The sequence below is a fragment of the Asparagus officinalis genome, chromosome 7 (genome assembly GCF_001876935.1).
Source record: "Asparagus officinalis chromosome 7, Aspof.V1, whole genome shotgun sequence".
Lineage (NCBI taxonomy): Eukaryota > Viridiplantae > Streptophyta > Magnoliopsida > Asparagales > Asparagaceae > Asparagus > Asparagus officinalis.
The window spans coordinates 50,131,319-50,142,318 of NC_033800.1; the positions used below are offsets into that span (position 1 = coordinate 50,131,319).

At 36.2% G+C, this 11,000-nt stretch overlaps 1 protein-coding gene across 1 annotated transcript in view; it reads left to right on the top strand.

Moving 5' to 3' along the window:
• LOC109848792 (60S ribosomal protein L10a) overlaps positions 517-11,000 on the top strand; it is a 15,825-nt gene continuing 5,341 nt past the window's right edge. Inside the window, exons 1-3 of the mRNA XM_020418464.1 lie at positions 517-569; positions 685-734; positions 1,039-1,258. Of these exons, the coding sequence (XP_020274053.1) occupies positions 730-734; positions 1,039-1,258 (225 nt within the window). The 5' untranslated portion in view covers positions 517-569; positions 685-729. The remainder of the gene's footprint in view (positions 570-684; positions 735-1,038; positions 1,259-11,000) is intronic.

Consider the following 11,000-nt stretch of genomic DNA (forward strand, 5'->3'; position numbering starts at 1 on the left):
AAGAAGTTTGATGCAGTGTTGTTCTTGATGAAAATCCTTTTAGTTATGTTAGGAGTTTTGAATTTATGTGAAATGTTAGTTGTTCGTCAAAGTTTATGACTTTTAAGCAATGAAAATAGATGTATTTTGACTCCCATGGCAAAATTATAACTTGCACAACCCTAGTTACCCTTAACCTAACCCAAGTTGGATTATTTGAACGGTTATACTAATAAAGGAAGCTATTTCAACTAGCTCATATGATTTCTGGTAGGTAAAAGCTATTATGATGATTTAAAAGAGGTATATCAAGATGCAAGTGATTTGAGGGAGGAATACTTGAAAAACCCCAGACTTCTACAACTATATGATTTCCAAATGTTAAAACGTGGTCCCAATTGAAGCCCATTGCGCAACAAGGGCCCAATAATCTAAAACAAATTTCGGGTACGGATCAAGGGAACGCGGGTCGGGTTATCGAACACAGAACCCAAATGCCCGAAACCGTACTTTTCTTCTCGCTAGGGTTTATCTATTTAACAACAAAAACCGCAACAGGCCGCCTCTCACCCTCGATCCCCTTTTCTCAGGTACCTTCTTCTCCGATACCTCATTGATTCAAAAATCAAATCTTTTCCATTTAAATTTTATTTTTTCAATCAATCAATTTTCAATCTTTTTCCCTTTTGTTATTGTTGAAATTAGGGCACAAACAGTTGCGACGGAGTGGTCTCCTGAAAGTTGAGAATCATGAGGTATTGGATCTTTACCTTAATCTCTTACATTTTTATTGATTTTTTAGGTTTTCCAAAACGTGTTAAGTTGGAGAAATTAAAATTTATTTTTGACCCAGATTGTAATCAGATAATGCGGGAATCATTTGATCTTATAATCTGTGATTATTTGTGTGAAGCTCACTGTGTGCATTAGACGTTAATAGAGGAACCCCATATCATGAAATAAAGAAATTTGCAGCTCTGTTGACCTTGCTTAGATCGAAAAAGATAGAAAAAAGCATGTTACCTACGAATGCCCAATTTATGTTTTGCCCTTTTGCAGTAAGTTGCAGAGTGACGTTCTAAGAGAGGGCATCTCCAAGATAGTTGCTGATGCTCGCGAGAAGAATCGTAAGTTCACTGAGACCATTGAGCTCCAGATTGGACTCAAGAATTATGATCCTCAGAAGGACAAGCGATTCAGTGGGTCAGTGAAGCTACCGCATATCCCACGTCCGAAAATGAAAGTCTGCATGCTTGGAGATGCTCAGCATGTTGAAGAGGTACATTGATTAATAATATTTTTTTTGCAAAAGCTATACATTACTTGTTGCAAGTTTATGATGTCCACCAATGTGGATTGTTGTGTATAATTACTCCACATGTTGGATAGGTATATTGACTTGTTATATATATATATATATATATATATATATATATATATATATATATATATATATATATATATATATATATATATATATATATATATATATATATATATATATATATATATATATATATATATATATATATATATATATATATATATATATATATATATATATATATATATATATGAGAAATATATAATATATATATAGGGAGAGGTTCTAATAAAAACCTCCTTAGCCTAAAAACTAAAAACCTCCTTCATCCACTGGATCTAGATGAATCCAATGGTTGGGATTCAGTCAAACAGTCAACAGACACATGCATTAATTACCTCATTAATTACCTCAACATAGTGAATCCAGATTCACTACCTCAACGTATCTCGAATCACTGCAGTGAATCCAGATTCACTACAGTGAATCTGGATTCACTGCATTGATGTAATTAATGTATGTGTTTAATGAGGTAATTAATGCATTGTGTCTGTTGACTGTTTGACTGAATCCTAGCCATTGGATGAAGGAGGTTTTTAGTTTTTAGGCTAAGGAGGTTTTTATTAGAACATCTCCATATATATATATATATATATATATACCAACTGTGACGCCCCTGTTTTCACACTTGGCTGCAGTCCAAGGTGAACCCAGAGATGTCAAACCTGTCATGCACCTCCACTATGCAACATGTTTCACCAATCACACTAATATCCTTTAGTGGAAACCAATATAAATGAAGGTACAAAACAGGCAAATAAGGGAAATAAATACTATAGACATGATACGGAAATATATATCTCATAAATGAAATCATGTCCCAAATAAACTAAACTAGAATACAACTGATATACATCTGGAGTCTAAAATAACATGATATGTCTCAACATGAATCGATTAGAAATCGTACTAAGGCATATTGCCTTAACAATATGAGTACAAACTCAAATGACTAAATGGAAACATAAGATCACTGTGGAGTCCATACTAGTAAAAATACGTGACGGCGACTATGCAAGAACTCCGTCACCCTGCGACTCTCCGATGCTCTGAGCCACCTGAAATGAGAAAAAAAAACAACAACAAGAGCGTCAGAACGCTACAGCAAGTTCACCTCCATCCGCCTCCAGGGGAAGGGTTGCTAGATGATGAAGTGGAGGCTCTATCTATTAAGCATAGTCTACCCAGGTCATTTTCCCTATATCTAATGGAATTAATATTTAGAAACTTACAACTTGAGACGTAGTACGTCGAGCGAAATAATCCAAACAAGAAAACCCTCATGTATATATCGTATGTTTCAGATAGTAAATAACTAAATATTAACCCTGAACTAAGCAATCAAAATATAACTGGAAAGTAAAGCATCATAATAGACAACAGCATATGTATCTCGTGTACTCGTATAGCAAAGTATCTCAATAATGAGTAGAAACACTTTTGGCATCCGCCAAATACTCATGTAAATAGTTTATAATATTATCATTCTGAACTTCTTCCAACTCATCGCATCATCGCGCGGATCGACAAATAGGTATCATCGCATCATAGTGCGGATCGACAAATAGGTATCATCGCATCACCGTGCGGATCGACAAATATATATTATCGCATCATAGTGCAGATCGACAAATAGGTATCATCGCATCACCGTGCGGATCGACAAATAGGTATCATCGCAGTCTCATTTGCGGTGTATTAACTCACAAGTAAATAGATTTTAATTTGTCATAATCCCCGTGGGATACTCAAATGCTTATTTCGTCATTTTCATGATTGTAAGTATATCGCGTCACAAAACGGCGCAAACAAACTCCAGAAAATAAAACTGGGCCAAACTGTCCAGTAAATGGTCAGGATTATCAACCTCGACTATCTGCTGTATTAACTAATTGTGAATAGTATCAGTACTTACTAATAGCAACAGTACTTTACGACTAGTATCCGTACTCATGAATAGTAACAGTACATATGAATAGTACAGTATCCGTACTCATGAATAGTAACAGTACATATGAATAGTACCGTATGCATGAATAGTAACGGTATGTCTAAATAGTACCCATACGTATGAATAGTGTCAGTACTTATGAATAGTGTCGTATGTATGAACAATAATAGTACGTATGAATAGTACCCCCATTATGCATGAATAGTAATAGTACTTACGAATAGTACCGTACGTATGAACAGTACGGTATTTATGAATAGTACCACAGTATGTATGAATAGTAACAGGATTTATGAATAGTAATGGTATTTATGAATAGTGTCATACGTATGGATAGTACCATATGTATGAATAGTACCATACGTATAAAAAAATAGTAATAGTATTTCCAGCGATAGACATGTATGTATAGTTCTAGCTAGCAATATCATGTCTTTAGGAATTTGGTCTTATATTCTATTCATCAATTTTCATCAATATCAAGTTTTTTCTTCAATCTCATGTATATTCATCAATTTTTATCAATATCATGTCTTTTCATCAATAATCATGTCTTTTCATCAATATCATGTATATTCATCAAGATCAAAATTTACTAGGGATGAGTTTGGAAAGAGATGAACTTGTCTTTATTGATCTCTGAAATTGGAATCCTTATCCATTCCTGTTTTTTGAATTGACAAAATCCCTTCCCTCTTTTCCTCTCTTTTCTTCCTCACTGTTTCTCTCTCTCTCCCTCTCTTTCTCTTTCTCTCTCTTCTTTCTTTCTCTTTCTCTCTCTTCTTTCTCTCTTTCGTGAGTGTGCAGAGAGCTTCCTCCCCTCCCCTTTTTATATAAAAAAATAATAATAAAAAATATAAATGGTTGGTGGCACAGGGTAGGGTTGGTGGCACAGGGTTAGGAAAAATAATTTATATAATAATATTATATTATTTAAAAATATGATTTCAGAGTTCATTTCTAGAAAGCAATGAAAATTTATCCACAGGACCGTCTCAACATTCTACGATCAATGGTGTAATCTTCATATTCATCTGATCAACAGAAAAATTATTAAAAATATAAATATGACAAATGCTAACGGACTTGATACCGTCTCAAAATAGTATTTCAGTCTCCGTTATCAAAACATAACGAGACTTTAACCACAGCACAGTCTAGGCATTCTAAGATCAATGGCATAAATTTCATGCCCATTTGATCAATAGAAAAAATTACTAAAAATAAAATAGTATCAGGTTTCAGTAGACTCGCGATACCGAGGCTGAAACTGCGAATCGATTTCAAATCGATTCCAATCTGATCTATTCATCCCAGAATGATCACCAATCATAATAAAACTCATTTATTATCATTTATAATAATATTTTTAAAATTTTTGGGGTTTTACATTCTTCCCCCCTTAAAAGAATTCCGTCCTCGAAATTCCGCAATCGCATCTTAGAGATTAATAATATGAGAAAAGCACATTGAGGGAATAATCCAGACACCAGCTATTACAAGAAGTTCATTCAGGACTTCTCGAAGATTGTGACGCCACTTTCACGCCTTACGAAGAAGGGTGTACAGTTTATTTGGGTCACAGAGTGTCAGAAAGCTTTTGAGACATTAAAGACAAAGTTAACTATAACACCGATTCTGACTATTCCGAGCAGTGATAGGACATTTGTTGTCTACACAGATGCGTCATTAGCAGGCCTAGGAGGTGTTTTGATGCAGACCCAGAGAGTAGTAGCTTATACCTCTCGACAGTTAAGGACGCATGAGCAGAACTATCCCACGCACGACTTGGAGTTAGCAGCAGTGGTCTTCGCACTGAAGACATGGAGACATTACCTGTACGGGGTGCAATTCGAGTTATTCACAGACCACCAGAATCTGAAATACCTATTTTCTCAGAAGGAACTCAACCAGAGGCAGCGACGATGAGTCGAGTTCATCAAGGATTACGAGTTCGCGATTCAGTATCATCTGGGGAAGGCGAACGTCGTGGCTGATGCTTTGAGCAGGAAGCGTCGACATCGAGTTGTGGCTTTGAGGTGTTCGTTGTACCGAGATCTTTACACTCTTAGCCAGTTTGATTTCAGGCCAGAGATCGGCGGCAGCAACACATTTTTGGGAGCTATGTCAGTGCAGTCATCTTGGAGTAATAGAGTGGTCAAAAATCAGCTAGTGGACTCTTAGATTCAAACCCGAAAGGAGGAGATTTCCAAGAAACCCAAAGCTGATTGGATCGTTAGAATAGACGGAGGTCTTCGAATGAAAGGCAGATTAGTTATGCCAGCTAGTAAAGAACTGAAGAAGGAATTTCTTGATGAGGCGCATCGTTCTAGGTACACAGTGCATCCAGGCACAATAAAGATGTACAAGGACCTGAAGAGACACTTTTGGTGGAGCGGTATGCGTAAGGAGATAGCAGAATATATCGTTAGATGCTTTACCTGTCAGCAGGTGAAGGCAGAACATCAAAGACCAGCAGGAACCCTACAACCTTTACCCATTCCGGAATGAAAATGGATGGGTATCTCTATGGATTTTATTATGGGGTTACCGAGGTCAAAGAAAGGGAACGATTCCGTTTGGGTGATAGTTAATCGGTTGACGAAGTCAGCACATTTTATACCAGTGAGGACTACATACATCGCCGAGACTTATGCGAGGATCTTTATTCAGGAGATAGTTCGACTGGACGGAGTTCCAGAGACGATCGTGTCGGATTGAGGCTCAGTTTTCATTTCGCATTTTTGGAGGAGCTTTCAAGATTCGTTCGGCAGCAGATTATCATACAGCAGTGTATTTTACCCGCAACAGATGGGCAGACGGAGAGAGTAAACCAAGTCTTGGAGGACATGTTGCGGGCTTGCATTTTAGACTTCCAAGGCAGCTGGGAGGACCACATACCTTTGATCGAGTTCGCTTATAACAACAGTTATCAAGCGACGATTGGTATGGCTCCATATGAGGCATTGTACGGGAGACCATATAGATCCCTAATTTGTTGGGCCGAACCGGAGGATAGCTTATTACTTGGGTCAGAACTTGTGAGGCAGACTACTGAGAAGGTAGCATTGATTAGGGAGCATATTCTTGCCGCTCAGAGTCGACAGAAGAGCTACACAGATCAAAGACGACGACCTTTGGAGTTTCAGGGTGGAGATTTTGTTATGTTAAAAGTATCACCAATGAAGGGCGTTCACCGATTCGGCAGACGACGAAAACTTGCCCCGAGATATGTTGGACCAATCCGGATTACCGAGCGTGTTGGAGCGGTTTTATATAGACTAGATCTTTCAGCATCGATGTCAAGTGTGCACGATGTATTTCATGTGTCGATGCTTAAGAAGCACCTACGTGACGAGGAGCAGCAGAGGGTGATCGATACACCTGAGATCGAGATTCAGACAGATTTGTCCACTATTGAGGTGCCAGTTTGCATCCTTGCTAGAGAGGACAAGAGACTAAGAAATAATGTGATTCCTTTAGTTAAATTTCAATGGAACTGGAAAGGAGCTGAGGAGGCTTCTTGGGAGCACGAAGAGGATATGCATCGCGACTACCCACACCTGTTTGAGCAGGTAAATTGATTGATTATGAATTGTTTGTGTTTAAAATTATCTATATGGTTATATTTATATTTAATGTTAGAATGAGGGTATTAACACTTACCTCCTAATCATTCGGAACACATGGTATATATATGGGGGGTTCCTTGTTTGGATTTTTCGTCCGACGTACTAGTTTCGCTTAATTAGGGGTTAAGTGGGAGTATTCGCTTTCTGAATTGTTAAGTGTAGATATAGTTATATTTCATATCTGGAGATTAATCGTACGAGATGTGTATGTGAAGGTTTCCTTGTCTGGATTATTCCCTCAATGTGCTTTTCTCATATTATTAATCTCTAAGATGCGATTGCGGAATTTCGAGGACGAAATTCTTTTAAGGAGGGAAGAATGTAAAACCCCCAAAATTTTAAAAATATTATTATAAATGATAATAAATGAGTTTTATTATAAGTTGTGATCATTCTGGGATGAATGGATTAGATTAGAATAGATTTGAGATCGATTCGCAATTTCTGCCTCGGTATCGCGAGTCTACTGAAAAATGATTCTATTTTATTTTTAGTCATTTTTGTCCTGTGGATAAATTTTCATTGCTTTCTGGAAATGAACTCTGAAATCATATTTTTAAATAATATAATATTATTATATAAATTATTTTTCCTAACCCTGTGCCACCAACCCTACCCTGTGCCACCAACCATTTGTATTTTTTATTATTATTTTTTTATATAAAAAGGGGAGGGGAGGAAGCTCTCTGCACACTCACGAAAGAGAAAGAAAGAAGAGAGAGAAAGAGAAAGAGAGGGAGAGAGAGAGAGAGAAACAGTGAGGAAGAAAAGAAAGGAAAAGAGGGAAGGGATTTTATCAATTCGAAAAATAGGAATGGATATGGATTCTAATTTCAGAGATAAATAAAGGCAAGTTCATCTCTTTCCAAACTCATTCCTAGTAAATTTTGATCTTGATGAATATACATGATATTGATGAAAAGACATGATTATTGATGAAAAGACATGATATTGATAAAAATTGATGAATATACATGAGATTGAAGAAAAAACTTGATATTGATGAAAATTGATGAATAGAATATAAGACCAAATTCCTAAAGACATGATATTGCTAGCTAGAACTATACGTACATGTCTATCGCTGGAAATACTATTACTATTTTTTTATACGTATGGTACTATTCATACATATGGTACTATCCATACGTACGGTACTATTCATACGTACAATACTATTCATAAATATCGTTACTATTCATGTGTACGGTACTATTCATAAATACCGTACTGTTTATACGTATGGCACTATTCATGAGTACTATTACTATTCATGCATACTGTGGTACTATTCATACGTATTATTATTTATACATACGACACTATTCATAAGTACTGACACTATTCATATGTATGGGTACTATTTATACATACTGTTACTATTCATGCATATGGTACTATTCATACGTACTGTTACTATTCATGAGTACGGATGCTAGTCGTAAAGTACTGTTGCTATTAGTAAGTACTGATACTATTCACAATTAGTTAATACAACAGATAGTCGGGGTTGGTAATCCTGATCATTTACTGGACAGTTTGGCCTAGTTTTATTTTCTGGAGTTTATTTGCGCTGTTTGTGACGCGATCACGGAGTTTGAGCCGCTTGATGTTATACTTACAGTCATGAATATGACGAAATACGCATTTGAGTATCCCACGAGGATTATGACGAATTGAGATCTATTTACTTGTGAGTTAGTACACCGCAAATGAGACTGCGATGATACCTATTTGTCGATCCGCACTATGATGCGATGATACCTATTTGTCGATCCGCGTGATGATGCGATGAGTTGGAAGAAGTTCAGAATGATAATATTATAAACTATTTACATGAGTATTTGGCGGATGCCAAAAGTGTTTCTACTCATTGTTGAGATACTTTGCTATACGAGTACACGAGATACATATGCTGCTGTCTATTATGATGCTTTACTTTCCAGTTTTATTTTGATTGCTTAGTTCAGGGTTAATATTTTGTTATTTACCATCTGAGACATACGGTATATACATGAGGATTTCCTTTTTTGGATTATTTCGCTCGACGTACTACGTCTCAAGTTGTAAGTTTCTAAATATTAATTCCATTAGATATAGGGAAAATGATCTAGGTAGAATATGCTTAATAGATAGAGCCTCCACTTCATCATCTAGCAGCCCTTCCCCTGGGGACGGATGGAGGTGAACTTGCTGTAGCGCTCTGACGCTCTTGTTGTTGTTCTTTTTTTTTTATTTTATTTCTCATTTCAGGTGGCTCAGAGCATCGGAGAGTCGCAGAGTGATGGAGTTCTTGTATAGTCGTTGTCGCGTATTTTTACTAGTATGGACTCCACAGTGATCTTATGTTTCCATTTAGTCATTTGAGTTTGTACTCATATTGTTAAGGCAATATGCCTTAGTACGATTTCTAATCGATTCATGTTGAGACATATCATGTTATTTTAGACTCCAGATGTATATCAGTTGTATTCCAGTTTAGTTTATTTGGGACATGATTTCATTTATGAGATATATCTTTCCGTATCATGTCTATAGTATTTATTTCCCTTATTTGCCTGTTTTGTACCTTCATTTATATTGGTTTCCACTAGAGGATATTACTGTGATTGGTGAAACATGTTGTTGCACAGTGGAGGTGCATGACAGGTTTGACATCTCTGGGTTCACCTTGGACTGCAGCCAAGTGTGAAAACAGGGGCGTCACAATGCTACAATTCAGAAAATTACTTATACGCGTGGACAAGGGGTAGGCTATGAACATAGTAGGAGATCTTATCCTATAGCCATTTTAGGATTTTAAACCCTCGACTGAATACAATTCAACAAGTAACCTTGTACTCTTACAATAGTACAACTAAAAGCATTATGAATTAATCCTTGTATTAGTAGTTGTTAAAAACACAACCAGCTGTTGTGAGAAACCATAATGCAAGTTTAATTGGTTCAGTCATAGTGCCTGAAGCACATATCATAATTCAAACTAATATTCATAAGCTTGGACGAGGGGAGGTAGTGGATATTGAAGCGGATCTTATCGAAGTGGTCAAGGTAAACTATTTAGTTTTTCTATATTTGGATTATATGCATTTGTTAGACAATTTTGATTTAACTTGAGTTTGCTTTAAACTCTTGTGAACCTATGTGGTTTTTATTTATACACTTTAGAATTTGTATAACCTAAAATACATCATGTTGCAATAATTTTTAAGATTTAGGGAGCCAAATTCTTTTAAATTCTAGCATGAGCTATTGGGTCATCTTGGGCAAAATATGATTTGTCGGATTTCCTTAAATTAAATGGGGCATTCAAACCAAATCCGACCAACTGCATATCACAATTTTCCCCCTTTATCTAATACGTGGTAAAGAAGCAAAACATTTCTCATCTGCGTATTCTTTATTTGCAGTCTATGTTTCTATATCATCACCATAGCGTACCTCTATGTGACCTCAGTGAAGGTATATACATTATTTATGATACTTCGTCAATAATTTAGTACCTATGGCCCATGTTAGGGGATCAATTTATAATTTGGTACGCTGACTGCATTTTCATTGAAGATCAATTCTCGACATTAGGGGGAGATTAGTGCCCAAAAATACAAAATAATGTCAAGAAATTCCTTTGATGAAAAAGATCTTCAATATTTATATCCACGTACTAGTCAAACTGAACCAGAAGTTCACATGATAATCTGCCAAGAAAAGAGTGACTAAGCCCCATATTCATGTTGAATATATCATTGATGATTTGGTATGCCAGAAGCATACTGTGCCAGAAGCATATAAAACATGTTAGTGTAAAAGATAAAAGCCCGCGGCAAACTAAATTATATATAGAAAGACAGTCACTCCCATAACCTCCAGAAGAGGTTCATCCTGAAGATGGAATCTCCAGTAAATTGCACGTGCACTTGATAATCATAATATTGGAGATGCGGAACGGCCAAATCTAATTGTTAAGGGAAATGACAAGGATTTGGTTAACATAAAATAAGAATTAAAGTGGCCACGAATTTGTGAAAAAGGAGAAATATATAATATAAATATA